At 40.7% G+C, this 18,630-nt stretch overlaps 1 protein-coding gene across 1 annotated transcript in view; it reads right to left on the reverse strand.

The window, feature by feature from the left end:
• The window catches only part of anks1b (ankyrin repeat and sterile alpha motif domain containing 1B), a 541,227-nt gene that overhangs the window by 171,855 nt on the left and 350,742 nt on the right, over positions 1 to 18,630 (reverse strand). Inside the window, 1 exon segment of the mRNA XM_084331050.1 lies at positions 16,126 to 16,248. Coding sequence (XP_084187176.1) covers positions 16,126 to 16,248 — 123 coding nt within the window.

Raw genomic sequence — 18,630 nt, forward strand, 5'->3', positions numbered from 1 at the left:
GGCCCTGAGGGTACAGCCCTGCTGCCTGAGGGCCCTGAGGGTACAGCCCTGCTGCCTGAGGGCCCTGAGGGTACAGCCCTGCTGCCTGAGGGTACAGCCCTGCTGCCTGTGGGACCTGAGGGTACAGCCCTGCTGCCTGTGGGACCTGAGCGCCACCACTGCTGCCTGTGGGACCTGAGCGCCACCACTGCTGCCTGTGGGACCTGAGCACCACCACTGCTGCCTGTGGGACCTGAGCACCACCACTGCTGCCTGTGGGACCTGAGCACCACCACTGCTGCCCTCCACACAGGTCTGAGAACAGGGCTTTTAAAAGGGCCAGCTCGGATGAAATATGAGACGATGAATTGTGAAGTTGAAACGGTCTATAAAAGATGGATAAAGGGCTTTAGAGCACGATCGATTGGGGTTCATCTGGGGGCGTGAAGTGAGTCCACGACCATTAGCTGAGGAACTGTGTACCTGAGTATTGTGAGTAGGGATGTCCGATATTATCGGCCGATATTGGCATTAAAATGTGATATCGGAAAATATCGGTATCGGTTTTCAAAAAGATTTTTTTTTTTTTTAACCTTTATTTACCCAGGCAAGCAAGTAAGAACAAATACTTTTTTTATTTATTGTCAAAAGTATGCATAATGTTGTGTTAATTCCACAACAAGATATATGTAATTTTAATTACCTGAAATTATTCCGTTTTTTGGGGGGGGAAACCCTGCATATATCGGTATCGGTTGATATCGGTATCGGAAATTAAGAGTTGGACAATATCGGTGTATCGGTAAAAAAGCCAATATCGAGCATCCCTACTTGTGAGTATTTAGTGAGTATCTTTGAACAGCCATACATGCTATACATTGTATGGCTGGCGTCAGGTGAAAACGTAGTATTTCCAAGTTTTGGTGGATTTCATGTATTTATTTATTTATTTATACATTTTTTATTTAACGTTTTACATGGCTTTCTATGTTGTGATCTTTGGGACCATGACACCTAAATGTAGAACTTCACATATACTGTACATACTGTAGGTGTCCACCTGATAATCAGGTGTTTTTGTCTTCATTCCTGAGAAGTTGACCCTCTTGGGAGATACAAGGTTTCACCTAACGGCAGCGATATTAAAAGTGTACGACTAATACGTTATACCACGTGCAATACGACAAATCATATGTCTATAGTGCTTTATGTAAAAACTGTGCTTTATGTAAAAATGTTTTTTTGACAAATTGGTCATGCAGGGAGCATAACTGGGCGGTTGGGTCGGTTGGGCTTGTGTCCGTAGTTAGGACAAAAACAGAGAAGCGTTGAACCTGCACATGTCCACTAGAAGCTTGTGTAGTAATAGCTAGCCAGCTATGAATGAATCGGAATCACAATCAGAATATTTTATGATCACGTCATGGCACAGTTTTACAGCACAAGAATGAAATTAGTTAGTTTGTTTGACCTCTCGACCTTGCAGCAGCAACAACAATAACAACAACGGCTACGGTAGTCTATTATTATAATACAATGCTACTGTGGGCTACGGTAGTCTATCATTATAATACAATGCTACTGTGGGCTACGGTAGTCTATCATTATAATACAATGCTACTGTGGGCTACGGTAGTCTATCATTATAATACAATGCTACTGTGGGCTACGGTAGTCTATCATTATAATACAATGCTACTGTGGGCTACGGTAGTCTATCATTATAATACAATGCTACTGTGGGCTACGGTAGTCTATCATTATAATACAATGCTACTGTGGGCTACGGTAGTCTATCATTATAATACAATGCTACTGTGGGCTACGGTAGTCTATCATTATAATACAATGCTACTGTGGGCTACGGTAGTCTATCATTATAATTAGTGCTGTCAATAGATTAAAAAAGATTAACTAATTAATCTCAAAATGTTCTGTAATTAATCTAGATTAATCTAGATTAAAAATAGCATTTTTCTATTTAAGACCGAAGCTTGTAACAGATATTTACTTGAGTAAAATCATGGAATTAATGTAAAATCAACACAAAGAAAGTATATTTAGATTCAAAGACTATTTTAATAGCTTTCTTTGAATACAGTTTCTCTCCTGTGAAATACAAATGTTCAACAAAACCATCAACATTGACTCAGCTCAGCTAGACCTCTTTCTTATATCCGCGGCGCTAAAATTGAAGATTTTCCACTCCATAGATTAATCTATATTAATTTATTTTAATGCTTTAAATTATTTAAATTAATCTCCAAAGTTAAAGCATTCATTTTGACAGCCCTAATTATAATACAATGACAAAAGAATAGCACTGAATTGTAATACAGTGATCACAGTGTGTAAATTGTGTGTGCAAAGTGCAGTGTGTGTGTATGCCTTGTCACAAAGTGTAGTGTGTGTGTGTAGGCCTAGACTTGTCGCAAAGTGCATGTGTGATTGCTTGCATTGGGGAGTATAAGACTATGTATTGCATACATAAATGTTCTGATTTCATTCTGAATATACGCTGCGTCAAACTCCAAGTGACTTTGATTAATATGGCAATAAATTATTGAATCTTAAAACCATTCATCTTGAAACATAGTCATAGTTATAATGAGATTTAAAATGTCAGTCATTGGACAACTTTGGATTCCTAAGGTTCTTTCTCTGAAGGATTCAATTAGGGATGAACTCTTAATTTGACAAAATGAGTGCTACGGGAGAGCCAGATAATGCTTTTTTTATCTACTTTTTCTCCCCCTTTTTTCTGTATTTTTCTCCCATCCCAATTTAGTCATTATGCCAATTCCCTTCCCTCCCTTCCTGGTCGTTGCGCGCATTTGCCCCCCACTTGCCGGTCTAGGGAGGGTTGATAGATACTATCACATGTCCCCTCCGATACATGTGGAGTCAGCCAGCCACTTCTTTTCACCTGACAGCGAGGAACGCGTGGGAGGCTCACACTACTTCCCCCAGTTCCCTTCCCTTGCTGTGCAGGCGCCCCGACCGACCTGTAGGAGTCGCTGTTTACAACGACCAGGACTCTAGTTATATAAAGGCTGGCAAAGCCTCTTGCTTTGCTTATTGGGACTGCTCCATGCACCAATGAAATTATTTCACAGAGGCAATTCATTATCACATATTCTGGTCTTGTCCCTTGCTGATGCCTTTCTGGAGGGAGGTCCATAAAATCTTTGAAAAAGTATTCCAGGTGGACATCCCATTTAAGTTGGAGAGTCTATATTTGGGCGTCAGGCCATCAGAAAATGGGGTTAGATATATTATTTCGTGTGTGCGGCTAGCAGGAAAGCCATAACTAGAATGTGAAATTCCTACAGAACAGGAATTCCTACAGTGGATGATTGGATTGATATTATTTATGATATTTTTAAGTTGGAAAGAATTACTTTTTATTTTAGGTTGCAACTGGACAAGTTTCGGAAGAAATGGGAAAGATGGATAATGTACATTACACCGTTACGATCTACATTTGTTTAAGGAGTATAGAAATGTCCATTCGGGTTAATTGTTAAGCAAACCTTGTGTAAAGGGAATTGAGTGTCAGGAAGATGCACCCCAACATAATATTTGGTTATTTGTTTGTTTTATTGTAGATGCAGATTTATTGTAGATGCACCCCAACATATTATTTTGTTATTTGTTTGTTTTATTGTAGATGAAGATTTATTGGAGATGCACCCCAACATACTGTATTATTTTGTAATTTGTTATTTTTGGTTATTGTTTTTGTTTGTCTAGAAAAAAATAAGTATAGGATGTTATTGACTCTATGGGTCCTCATGTGGGTATGTGTACTTCTGCACTTTAACTCAGAGTTATTAACAATGGATGAAAATTGTATTGCAGAAGGCTGAGATCAATTAATGTGAAGTCATGACAATGCTTGTATGGACCCTAAAAAATATATATATTATTTCACCAATGCACCTATCACTGACCAGGGCCACGCCCTCTGCTAAAGGAGAGTGGCATAGAATCTCCCTTCCGTAGTATCTTTCATGCAAAAAGAAAACTGGGGACAATAGGGAGTGAAAGCGAGAGGCCAGCCTTCATATAAGTAGAGTTATGATTCATAACCTTTGTTATATTTCATGCTGGCTTTGCATCTTACTTTGCCTATTAAAGCTACAGCACAGCCCTGATCAGTGTTGGCCCAAAAAAACAACCCAGGGGAAAAAACAACTCGTGTCCCTGTTAAACCTGTTAGGAATACGTAAGTGCTAGAGTTGATGACCAAAAACCCTGCCCTGGCCTAAAAGGATTGACAAGGGGAATAAGAATAGCAGTCAGATTACAAACAGTAAAAATAGGGGACCCGCTTTAAACATGTGTAAAAGCACTGACCCCGGACAAAATGTTCTCAGTCCCACAAGGAGACGTTCTGTCCCCTCAGATTCTGGTGAACTTTTTACCGGTGTGCCATTGAAAGCATCCTCACCAACTGCATCACACAGTCTGGTACAGCAACTGCACTGCCTCTGACCAGAACTCTGCCTCTGACCTCTGACCTCTGGCAACTGCATTGCCTCTGACCAGAACTCTGCCTCTGACCTCTGGCCTCTGGCAACTGCAGAAAGCACTGCCTCTGGTGGTGAAAACATCCCAACGCATCACCGGTACACCACTCCCTACTATTGAGTCTATCCACCACAAGCGGTGTCTGAGGAAGAGGCACGCAGCATCGTCAAGGACACCTCTCACCCCAATCATGGACTGTTTGCCCTTCTCCCCTCCGGGAGACGCTACAGGAACCTCTGCTCCAGGTCCAGCAGACTCAGGATCAGCTTCTTTCCCTCAGCTGTCATCTCCCTGAACTCTGTGCCATGTTGACAGCAACAACATATAAACTGTGAACTCTGACTCTGAACCCTAGGCTCTGTTACCCATACTACACGACTCTGAACTCTGTGTTGTTGCCTACTACCTACTGCTTTCACTGTCTACCCATATACTCTATATATATACTCTCTATGATAGCATAGAAAGGCTGCTGCTAGACTGCTCACAGGTACCCAGAAGAGAGCTCACAGCACCCCTGTTCTTGCCTCCCTTCACTGGCTCCCGGTGCGCTACAGAATAGAATTCAAGGTTCTCCTATTGGTCTACAAAGCCTTTAATGGTAAAGCCCCTGCTTACCTAGCAGACCTCCTCACCCCCTATACCAACGTCAGGGCCCTCAGATCGGCTGACAAGGGTCTCTCAACTACCCGTAGGTCTAATTTCAAGTCTAGGGGAGGGCGTGCTTTTGCGGTCGCAGCCCCTGACCTCTGGAACAGCATTCCCATGTCCATTAAATCTACCCCCTCCATCGAGTCTTTTAAATCAAAACTCAAAACCCACCTATACTGCCTGGCCTTCCCTGACTCACTTTGACTCTTGTCTTGCTTGTTGACGTGTTGTTTTGTTTCCTTGTCTATCCGTTGGTTGTTTTTTTCTTCTGTTTATTCTATACTTTTCTTCTTTTTTTTTTTTTACCTCTGCATTCTACCTCACTGTTACTCATTTTACTCTGTATTGTATATTGTATATATGTATATTGAGTATTGACGTTACCTACTTTTTACTTGTCTATCCGTTGGTTTTTTTCTTCTGTTTATTATATACTTTTCTTTGTTCTTAGCTACAGTATGTGAAGCACTTTGGTTGACAAGTGTCATGTCTAAATGTGCTATATAAATACATTTGATTGATTGATGTACAGCAGTGTTGTATATACCACATATTTACATGTATATCTCTTTTATATAATTGATATCTACCCACATGTGTCTGAATATACCTGCATATAACCCCTCTATATACTTGCTTGTACACCTGCACATAACCCATAGTGTTTTATGATAGCATGTACAATAATGCATAATATATACTGTATATATATTTATTCTCACCGCCATATATACCTCTCCTCACCTGTCTGTATCTGTCTATACTTAGTACCTGCACATCCCACAGTCTCTTACTATATCTATACATATTCTACTCTTACTAGTACGCTGCTGGACAGTAGTAGTCATACTATACTATACTATACTATACTATACTATACTATACTATACTATACTATACTATACTATACTATACTTTATTTATTATACTACAACTCTGTACATACATCTGATAAGCACTACACTCAGTAGTATTAATTTGTATATTTTGTACCCAGTTTAACCACCTGTACATTGTATATTGCTGTTGCACTTTACTGCTACATTTGCACTCTGGTTGGATGCCAAACTTATTTTCGTTGTACTGTATAATGACAATACATTTGAATGTAATCTATCTATTAAGCAGGGGTGGGGGGGAAATAACAGAATGCCAGGGAACCAGTAAAGGAGTTACCCAATGTAACCTGAACAGGAGAAGATATGCATGTCAGTGTGTAAATGTGCATAAAACATTATTACTGGGGAAAAAAGGAGCACGGAAAACCGGACAACTAGTCAGAGCTGAACGGATGAGGAAGGGCTCCTGAGCTGAGGACAAGGTGGGAGAGAGAACTCTCAGACATGGTCAACTAAAACCGGATAAAAGGGCAAAGGGGGAAGACAAGAGGCTAAAGAACAATATTATCTCTGAAGCGGAAAGAGCTACTAATGTTCTTAGTAGCTCCTCAGGCCTCACAACAGCACTGCTATTATCTCCATCGATGGCCAATCATTCCGGAAGGACTGAAAAAGCGCACAGTTTGCCAATGCGCTTCGATGACACACTTCGCTGACATGATGGCCAAGAGAGAAAGGCGAGTTCAAATGTACTTGGACTGGTTTAAGGTGCCGCCGGCGCCTTGCAAAAAAAAACGCTTAACCAGCCCCTGGTGACATGCACAGATAGCTGAAGCATAGACGTTCACAGACGAGAAAGAAAGATTGGTCTAACAAAGACCGGAGAAAGGTGAGAACTGATTCCAAAAGGACAAGAAGCCGGTCCCAGAGAATGGCCTCACACTAAGATTGGAATGAAGCTGCGTCAGGTCGGGGGGAACCAGCGTACTGACCCCCCCCGGTCCAGTGCGATCAGAACAAGAGTCCGGCGCTCTAGTCTCACTCCTCCTCACGACACCTCCGCTCCGGCCAGGCAAACCTCCTCCAGCGCCCGAGGACCCAACTCTGCACCGTGGGAGATCGGGCTTTCTGCTCATCCGCTCCCAGTCTGTGGAACTCTCTCCCGGACCACCTGAGAGCACCACAGACTTTTAAAAAGGGCCTCAAAACGCATGTTTCTAATAGAGCCTTTTGTTGATTTGTATCTAGTTTTAGCTCAACACATTGTATGTTCTTTTACCAGTTTTAGCCCTTCTTATTTTATGTTTTTAACTCTTTTACTAGTTCTAGTGTTCTTTTTACTCCTTACTAGTTTTAGTCTTGCTTATTTTATATTCTTTCTTTTTTTTATCCTCTTGCTAGTTTTTATGTTATTTTATAATGTAGCGCTTTGAGATTTGCTCCACAACTATAAAGCGCCCTACAAATCAAATATATTATTATTATTATTATTATTATTATTATTATTATTATTATTATTATTATTATTATTATTATTATTATTATTATTATTATTATTATTATTATTATTATTATTATTATTATTATTATTATTATTATTATTATTATTATTATTATTATTATTATTATTATTATTCACTGTCTCCAACAACTGATCCATCAGGGGGGGAGACACAGAGAGGAGCCGTTCCGGAACAGGGAGAACACATCCACTCCCAGTGGAGGGCTGTCCTCCAGTCTGCTGGGAGAACCACACGGGGCAGATTCTGTTTGACACGGTCTGGATGTAACCGTCACTCGTCTCCAGGGAGTCCATCCTGAGACATGATGTCCAATACACATAATGTGGAGAGCGCCGAGAGACAGGTGGACTGAGGCCCAAAGCTGAGACTGAGATCCCACAGAAGGAAGGAAACCACTGAGCAGACTTGGTGTTTGTTGAGTGTGACTGGCAAGCTATAACACTGAAGAAGGAATATGTAATTCCGAAACATGTTTGTTTCAGGCTGCCATTAAATACTTGAACCTGAGAGTGCTGGTCTGGCTTCACTGCTTCTGTTTTATATAATACTTAATGGGATTTCAGCACCCAGTGTAGAATCTTGAGAGCGCGGTCTAACTTGACATTTGAGTGTGACTGTTACCTCGTGGGCAGAAGGGGGACGGGGTTATGTCAGTTGTTGATATGAATATACACTTACCAGGAATAGTAAACAACCAAACCTATTGGGAGTGCAGGGCCCCGTTCCATGTACCGGGATAACCGAGTTAGCCGGATAACTTTATCAGGCTAACTGTGTTAGCCTGACTTTCCGATTTCATGTACCTGGATTTCCCAAATCACCATGACAACATATCCAAAAGTTTGAGCCTGCTCGAAAGCAGAGTTCAAGTTCAAGTTAGCCTGAACTATCGCCACGCCCCCGCAAAGAAGTGACAGCCCGTTTCCTGAAACTATTCCCACAGTCTACGATCTGCATTATACCATTCTGAATTACGTTTTTGTGCTCCATTCTTCCAGAGGGGGCTTTTGAAATGTAAAATAGACCCAAAATGCTGATATTAAATTCACTTTGTCCTAAATAATGCACGTTATATATACCGTGGCGACGGTGGCGCTCGCTCGTGCGATGTACACAAAAATGTGGTTATTTTAATTGTAACTGGGATTAAGATGTCTGATGAGATGCGCTGTTTGACGGATTTGAGAAATTGAATGAGCCGTTGACGTCACATGAATGAATGAGGATGAAGAAATAAAACTTCATTCAAAATAAGGAATATTCTAAACACGGGTCTCTCGTTCATTAATGTATAAACAATGAGTTTATCCCATCTGGCACAGTGGCCCAGCGGTAGTGCTCATACCTGCCAACTTTTCGACCCGGGTTCAAATCCCGGTGTTTCCAATATGATTTTTTTGAATATAATATTAATGATTATACGCCAAAGTAGCCTGGTTTTAAGTTAAAATATTATAAATCTACATGCATTGAGGATGTCATTCTTTATATAGCTCTCAACGTGCACCAAATTGAATTATTCCTATATTGCAAAAAGAAGGACCCCGGTCTTGAACCCGGGACGTCCGTGTGGAAGTCAAAAGAACAACCCGTTGGACCACATTGGAGATAAGTTAAACATTGACTATACATCAATCAATGGGCAAGAAAGCCGTCTCGTAATTCTGTATAACAGTTAACTAGTTATTTTCGCTAGCAAGATCTCATTTGATTATTCAATCCAGCAGGCAAGTTTAAAGAAATATAATCTGATTGATTGAGGTAATGAGGGACTTAGAATTAGCCTATAGATAACGCATTTAACTTGTCGGCGAGGCGATTGAGCCTATTGCAATCTGTCAATAAAGTCTTAAATCAATTAATCAATCAATGCCGTTGAGAATCAGGGTCTCTGCCATCGATACGTGCTGGCTTTCCACCTAAAACGGGAGCGCGCATCTAGCCTGACTTGAGCCTGACTCTCAAGTCTGGCTTGAGTTAACGAGACTGAATCCTCCTTTGTGAAACAGGAAAATCCCGGCTTTGAACATCGGGTTAACTGAAGCTGGATAATGGACATGTTGATCGACTTAGTTGAACCACGTACATGGAACGGGGCCCAGGGCTATTGCCGCGTTCACGTTACGTGGGAAGAAGCGGAAGAACCAGCTTCCGACTGGGAAAAACCATTCACGTCAGCCTCCTAGTGGTAATTCCTACTAGGACATATGGGATTTTTTTATAGACCCCGATATCTCCGATAATCTTGATGTGTGGGGTGTTTTGGGGGGACTGACTGTTCCGGGGGGGTTCACATGCCTTTGAGCGACATTGTACTTTTGTACTTATTTTATGCCATTACTAAGTCTGCACGTTTACATTGCACTACTTTTATTGTCTTTTATACCTATTCTTATGTCTGCAATGTATGCATTGTTTTTTTTATTCTGTCATTCTGTGTGCTGATTTTATGCCTATGTTCATTTTATACTATATAGATAGTTACACATATTTATTATTGTTATATTGTAGAAATGTGTGCATTGAAATGTCTGTAAAGTCTCGACGACATTGAAAATGAGGGTGACCTCAATTGTCTTTTCGAGAATAAATAAAGGTGGATGATAATGATGATGATGATGATGGTATAAAGGAGGGGCGGGGCTTAGGGTAGGAATCCCCTAGCCACTGACTCAACCTGGGAGAGCCTGGGGTAGACCTGGCGAGACACCAGCCCCGCCCGATAGTCGACTGGTAGAATGCAATAATTTTTTTAATAATAATAAATATTGTAATTTTTTTATTTTTTCATCATTCCATTTGGGCTGTGGGGGGTGCTTAATGTCTGAAGGAGTCGACTGAAGGCTTCTTGTCCTCTGCGAAAGCATGCAATTGGTCCACTGATGGATACATCTTGATTTTGTCTAGTGCAGGGGTCAGCAACCTTTACTATCAAAAGAGCCACTTTTCCCCCGTCCCACAAAATAAAATGCTTGGGGAGCCGCACAACCTATTTACCCTTAAAATGAAGATAACACAGTGTATAACGTTTTATATATCCCCAAGCATACCCCACATTTAGCATAAAACGCCTGACAATTGCATACCCAAAGTAATTTGCGATTTATTATACTTTATACTTATAGCACACAGTTTGTTGCATTAATGGGATTATAAAGCAACAAAAAGAAAAATTTTGACTTTTTAATTGCTGTTTTTACCTGTTTTTACCAAAGGAAAACCTCAAACTCTTATGAAGAGGAGAAAAAATACTGGCTGTGTAGTCCTATTTTTTAATAAAACACAGAAGAGGAGACAAAACACTGGTGTCTGTAGACCGACTTTGAAATAAAACCCTGAACTATTCAGGTATATTTGAGTCCTTCCCTTATTTGTGGAACATTTATAAAATAGAAAGTAGTCCACTTTGAAAAAAGAATACCATGTGTAGACCTACTTTGAAATAAAACACAGAAAATGAGAAAAAACACTGGCATCTGTAGACCTACTTTGAAATAAAACCCTGAACTATGCAGCTCTATTAGAGTCCTTCCCTTATTTGTGGAAAATCTATAAAATAAAAAGTAAATTTTTCATTGTTCGCAAATTTCGCACCACATATCAGGCATACAGGTAAGCCTTTTGTTGACTAAATATCTTAGTTGATGAAATATTTTTTCATTTCAGTGTCACAGTATGACATTGATCTCCAAAATAAAAAAAATAATTTTTTTTTTTTTTTTTTGGGCCGGGGAGCCGCAGCTGATTGGCTAAAGAGCCGCAGGTTGCCGACCCCTGGTCTAGTGTGTTCATTAGACGGGGAAATCCTCTTTCAGTGCCTCTCTGTGCCCGTTTTCTTAGGCAGTTAGCCTCTGGTATGTGCGCCATTAGCGTTAGCCACGCTTCTAGGCCTCTTTGCTTTTGGAAAGAATGATAAAAAAATACATATATTTTTTTATTTTTCAGATTCGTAGTCGACTACGGCTCCTTTCAATAGATTAGTCGACTATTGGACTAGTAGAGGTCAGCCCTACTGCCCTGTATATACAATGGGTGGGTGGCCCTGGTCAGTGGAATTATTTGGGAGCGCGGATCAGTCCAATAGGCGAAGCAAGACACAAAGCCGGCATGAAATATAACTTGCTCTATTTGAAGCAAGCAGTCAAGCAAGAATTGTGCTATTAGCCAGGGACTAGCCACAAGGGAAGCCCTATATCAGTCATTGAACTTAAGATACCATAGTCATTAGCATTATAGGCTTAAAGGGATAATTCACAGCTAACTACTGTCTACTTTAATCTTTTACCTTGAAGAATGCTTATGTATATGTCGTTCTATAAAATCATTCTCAATGTATGCTCATCTGTGGTAATTTAGATGCTAATTGGGAAGCTTTGGGTTTCAGGGCTATAATTAGACAGTAAAGGTCAGGTTAATTGGTGAGGATTACGGATACATTCCATATGGTAATGTATCACCATCAGCAAGTTCTGTGATGTGTGCAGTAAGTGAAGGCTAATGAACATGTATGGGGACGGGAGAAGAAATATGCTAATATATTCAGAGGCACAAGCACACAAAGGAACTTTCACACACTAAAACTTTATGCATGCACACACGCGTGCCCACACACACACGTGCCCACACACACACACACACACACACACACACACACACACACACACACACACACACACACATACATACACACGTGACAACAAAGTCTCTTTACCACAGACCTGTCTTTTTGTAATGGAATGTTAGCATTGTTAGTATATTCCCCACTCGTGCCATTAAGGTGGAAGCCTTAACTGTGCCCCATAGTTAAGATAAGATACAGTAAGATAAGATAAACCTTTATTCAGCCCAGTGGGTACATTGCTATGGGGAACGCTAACAGCGCTAGCATTCCATGACGTAGAATAACCAACTAGAAATGTTCCCAATGTTGTTTACATTGAGGTGAAACAGCCTTGTCTGACAATGGGGGAAAATGTGTGTCAGTGGCTTGCTTTAATACCAAACTAGCCCCCAGGCACAAGAAATACACACATAGGCCTTGAACGTCGTTCTCTAGTCCCCACGATGACATCAACACCCCCTGGTTCATCGCCAACATCTCATCCTCCTCACTACTGTTGGGGAAAATGTGTATATGAGGTGAACTAGTTTAATATGGGTCAACTAAGCAGTGCTGAAAGACGGTCTGGCTGACGTTCTTAAAACAACTTGGACAGATGGACATTTCAGTACGGCACGTTGTGTGCTTGTAATCTCGTACATCATATCGCTTTCATATCTTGTTCTTCTCTCTCTTTCACACACACACATATACTCTTTCACATTCACACACACACACACACTCATTTTCACATTCACACACACACATATACTCTTTCACACTCACACACACACACTCATTTTCTCTTTCACTAATCTTGACTCCAGACTCCAGCTTTGTCTCAGGACGATAAACCTTTAGACTTATCTTCGATGTTCTTAATGTTTTTATCTCTCTTCGATGTTCTTAATGTTTTTATCTAAATCTATGTTCTTCTTAATGTCTTTATCTCTCTTCGATGTTCTTAATGTTTTTATCTCTCTCCGATGTTATTACAGCTGGCATTCTCTGTGTCAAACTAATTACGTTTACGGATACACTATTGTTCGTTTTCTTATTGGCTTGTGAAGTTGTTGCTACAGAGAGGCTAGCTGTGATAACATCGGAGAGAGATAAAAACATTAAGAACATCGAAGAGAGATAAAGACATTAAGAAGAACATAGATTTAGATAAAAACATTAAGAACATCGAAGAGAGATAAAAACATTAAGAACATCGAAGATAAGTCTAAAGGTTTATCGTCCTGAGACAAAGCTGGAGTCTGGAGTCAAGATTAGTGAAAGAGAAAATGAGTGTGTGTGTGTGACTAGGGCCCTGGAGTCATTCAGCTCAAGAATGAAAACACGTCTCCGACATGTCTAAATTCTGGTGGTGAGGCTAACCAATTGTTTACATTTGGATCAAAAGACGTGTGTTTTACTGGGAGCTACGAGACAGTTCACCTAAATAGCATGGACCTCAGACAGCAAAAAAGTAAAGGAGATTTGAGCCAGAGGGTAGTGTTGGGGAAAATGTGTATATGAGGTGAACTAGTTTAATATGGGTCAACTAAGCAGTGCTGAAAGACGGTCTGGCTGACGTTCTTAAAACAACTTGGACAGATGGACATTTCAGTACTGCTTAGTTGACCCATATTAAACTAGTTCACCTCATATACACATTTTCCCCAACACTACCCTCTGGCTCAAATCTCCTTTACTTTTTTGCTGTCTGAGGTCCATGCTATTTAGGTGAACTGTCTCGTAGCTCCCAGTAAAACACACGTCTTTTGATCCAAATGTAAACAATTGGTTAGCCTCACCACCAGAATTTAGACATGTCGGAGACGTGTTTTCATTCTTGAGCTGAATGACTCCAGGGCCCTATTCCCCGTACCTGGTTCAACTAAGTCGATCAAGAGTCACATTATCCAGATTCAGTTAACCCGATGTTTGAAGCCGGGATTTTCCTGTTCCTCGAAGGTGGATTCAGTCTCGTTAACTCAAACCAGACTTGAGACCCAGGATAAGTGCGCGCGGCCGCTTCAGTTGAAAAGCCAGCACGTATCGATAGCAGAGATCCTGATTCTCTAGCGGCATTGATTGATTAATTGATTTAAAACTTTATTAACATATTGCAGTACGGCTCAATCGCCTCGCCGACAAGTTAAATGCGTTATCTATAGGCTAATTTTAAGTCCCTCATTACCTCAATCAATCAGATTATATTTCTTTAAACTTGCCTGCTGGATTGAATAATCAAATGAGATCTTGCTAGCGAAAATAATTAGTTAAACTGTTATACAGAATAACGATACGGCTCTCTTACCCATTGATTGATGTATGGTCGATCTTTTACTTATCTCCACTGTGGTGTAACGGGTTCTTCTTTTGACTTTCACGCAGACGACCGGGGTTCGAAACCTAGTCTTTTCCTTCTTTTTTCAATGTAGGAATAATTCAAATTGGTGCACGTTGAGAGCTATATAAAGAATGACATCCTCAATGCATGTAGATTTATAATATTTTAACTTAAAACTAGGCTACCTTTGCGTATAATCATTAATATTATATTCCAAAAAATTATATTGGAAACACAGGGTTTCGAACACCGGTCGCCGGGTTGCCAGGATTGAGCACTACCGCTGCGCCACTGTGCCAGATGGGATAAATTCATTGTTTATACATTAATGAACGAGAGACCCGTGTTTAGAATATTCTTTATTTTGAATGAAGTTTTATCTCTTTATTCTCATTCATTAATGTGACGTCAACGGCTCATTCAATTTCTCAAATCCGTCAAACAGCGCATCTCATCAGACATTTTAATCCCAGTTACAATATCACACAAGATCCACAATCCACGCATAGACACTTCAATTTTATGCTTGAATGAAACAAAATCCAGGCGCTCCTCTCCTTCCTCGCTCCTCATCCACAGCGGAGAATATGAAAGGAATCAGAGCCAAACGAGCGATAGGTTTCAATCATTAAGGATATCCCCGCGGGATTCACATTTGCAATGCTGCGCGTTGTTAAAATAACCACATAATGTGTACATCGCACCGAGCGAGCGCCACGGTATATAACGTGCATTATTTAGGACAAAGTGAATTTAGTATCAGCATTTTGGGTCTATTTTACATTTCAAAAGCCCCCTCTGGAAGAATGGAGCACAAAAACGTAATTCAGAATGGTATAATGCAGATCCTAGACTGTGGGAATAATTTCAGGAAACGCGCTGTCACTTCTTTGCGGGGGCGTGGCGATGGTTCATCCGGCTAACTTGAACTTAAACCCTGCTCTCGACCAGGCTCAAACTTTTTGATCTGTTGTCATGGTGATTTAGACAATCCAGCTTCGGGGAACGGGAAAGTCCGGCTTAAGTCAGACTTGACCGAAAGTTATCCGGCTAACTCAGTTATCCAGGTACGGGGAACGGGGCCCAGGACACTACGAGGACTAACACTAGGCAAAAGGTAAATATGGGGTTTTAATTGTATTTCCTGTATTTTATTATATGGCTGTAGAAGGTTTTATGTTGTTAATGATGAACACTGGAGTAAGACAGATTCTGATTTACAATAAGTTTACAGACAGCGTATTTTCCATAGAGGCTCTTCGAGAATATATGTGAATATACCCCACATTGATATGGTTAAAACAGCCCTGGATTGAGGCTTTAAACAAGTTAAAGGTGCTGTAGATAACATTTATAAGTAAACTAATCATTTAGAAATATATATATATATATATATATACACTGTATATCCACAGAGCTTTTAGAAAAGGTGCGGAATAAAAATAATGATTAATTAATTTATAATCAAATAAAATAAAAAGATTCTGGGTCTAAAATTAATGTTGTTGTTTACATGTAAACCCGATTGGATACATTACACGGTGGTGCTCTAGTGTGACATCTAGTGGCTGAATGTTATCTGTAGCACCTTTAAGGATATAAAGGTTTTATGAAATAGCCGCGGAAACAAGATGTCCTCCCTGCCAGTGTGCCTCTTACCTCCTCCCACTCAGCGGTGAAGGAGGGAGTCCTCTCCAGCTGTCCCCCGGGAGTGGTGCCTTCCCCTGGGACAGGACCGGCGGCACCCTGGCCCCGAGACCCAGAGCCCCGACCGTGCTCCTCCTGGGGACACAGAGATACACAGAGCTCACATTAATCATTAGTGTAATTATACATAAAGTACAGCTACTGTACTTTAATCACCTTGTTCAATGTAGTTTAATGTTCAAAGCATGGCTGTTAGAAAATCAGGTCTGTGACCATTAGCAGGTCACGTCGCTAACCCCTGTCTGCTCGCCCACTAGCCTGACTGTCCTGATTATGATTATGTATAATACACACACACATGTGTGTGTCTGTGCATGTGTGTGTGTGTGTCTATGTGTGTGTGTGTCTATGTGTGTGTGTGTGTGTGTCTCTGTGCGTGTGTGTGTGTGTCTGTGTGCATGTGTGTCTATGTGTGTGTGTGTGTGTGTGTGTGTGTGTTTCTGTGCGTGTGTGAGTGTGTGTGTCTATGTGTTTATGTGTGTGTGTGTGTGTGTGTGTGTGTGTGTGTGTGTGTGTGTGTGTGTGTGTGTGTGTGTGTGTGCGTGTAAGGATAAGGATATATTTTATTAATCCCTCACGGGGAAATTCAGTATTCAGTGTGTGAGCGTGTGTGTCTATGTGTGTACAGTATGTGCATGTGTCTGTGTGTGTGTGTGTGTGTGTGTGTGTGTGTGTGTGTGTGTGTGTGTGTGTGTGTGTGTGTGTGTGCGTGCGTGTGTGTGTGTGTGTCCAGTAGGTTTTGACGACTGTGTCGCTAGACAAACATAACCAAAGAAATAGAAAACATCAAAGGAGGCACCGGAAGTGGGAGCTGTAAGCCACTGCATCCCGTGCGTGCCGCCATCTTGACAACGTGTTTGTGTCTATGTGTGTGTGTGTGTGTGTGTGTGTGTGTGTGTATGTGTGTGTCGGTGCCGGTGTGTGTGTGTGTGTGTGTGTGTGTGTGTGTGTGTGTGTGTGTGTGTGTGTGTGTGTGTGTGTGTGTCGGTGTGTGTGTGCGTGTGTATGTGTGTGTGTCAAGTCAAGTCAAGTCAAGAGTTTTAATTGTCACGGCATACAAGTATACAATGAAATGCGGGTGGTCTATGTGTGTGTGTGTGTGTGTGTGTGTGTGTGTGTGTGTGTGTGTGTGTGTCAATCAACACATATTTAGTGTATAAAGTACCACTGCATACAGATCCACACCTACAGTACAGCTGAGTGACAGTATCAGAGACAAAGGAAAAATGACAGGAAATGTACCTTTTCACCTTGCCCTCCTATCAGAAATGTGCGTTATATCAGGACGATAATGCTGTCAACAGGCTACAACTCTACAACTCAAGTTCAGACCTGTGTTACTCTATTTCATTAGCAGTAAAAGTGATCCTTCTTTATTGTATCAGAAACTTCAGAATGTTATCTTTCAAAAGAGACCAGGCTTAGTAGGCAGTCCTCATGTTCAAGTTTAAAAATTGCCACTTTTCTGGGCGCCAGTTAAGAGGTTAACTGCACTTTTGTATCATATCATAACATCTAATATGAGTGTAGAAAAAGTTGACCTCACTGAGTGCCTTTATATAATATTATGGATACCAGTCATACATGCCTTTTTATATACAGATTACAAAATATGCCAATATTGAACTGAATATCGCAAGTACTACCATGGAAATAATACTCTAGTATTATATATAGATATATATCCCAAAACAGTAAATGGGATGAGGTGGTTACATGCCTCAGTGGCTAATATCGGCACATCCTAGCGATCACGTTTGGGTTCCTCACATTCTGGATGCTATAATCAGGATGTTTACTTACTGTATGTGTCAACTTAGAAACAGAACAACTCAAGGATGATGTCAGAATATAAATGTGAATGCTAACTATGGCTGAACGACAATGGAGAGCGATATTGCGATTGCGATACTTTCAGCAGATATTCATATATTCATTCATATTATTTTAACTTACTCTTTCAGTGGTATATTGTAGTGGGAGTACATGTACTTGCTATGTACGGCATTCTACTGGCTCCTATTGGCTTTCCCAGTGAAGACAATATCCTTTTATTGTATTCATTAGGGGTGTAAAGGTACACGTATCCGTACCGAACCGAACAAGTTTCAGTGTGTACCATACCCCGTACGGAACGGCTGTGTAGTGTACGGAACGAATACAACGGTATCTTAACCACTAACGACTAAGTCGATTATTCATTTCAATATAGAATATTCGTTGACAGCCCTACAAGTACAATTAGTTACTGCACACTACATCACCCCTGAGTGGAACATGGAAAGCCAAACTTTCCCCCACTGTACCGAAAACCGTACCGAACCTTGACTTCAAAACCGAGGTACGTTCCGTACCGTGGTTTTTGTGTACCGTTACACCCTATATTGTTATTGTGTTATTTCATATTGTCATATCAATATGAATTTGTATATTGCTTTTTTTTTTATCTACTTTTTC

The sequence above is a fragment of the Notolepis coatsorum genome (assembly GCF_963971535.1).
Source record: "Notolepis coatsorum genome assembly, chromosome: 15".
In the NCBI taxonomy this organism is placed as follows: domain Eukaryota; kingdom Metazoa; phylum Chordata; class Actinopteri; order Aulopiformes; family Paralepididae; genus Notolepis; species Notolepis coatsorum.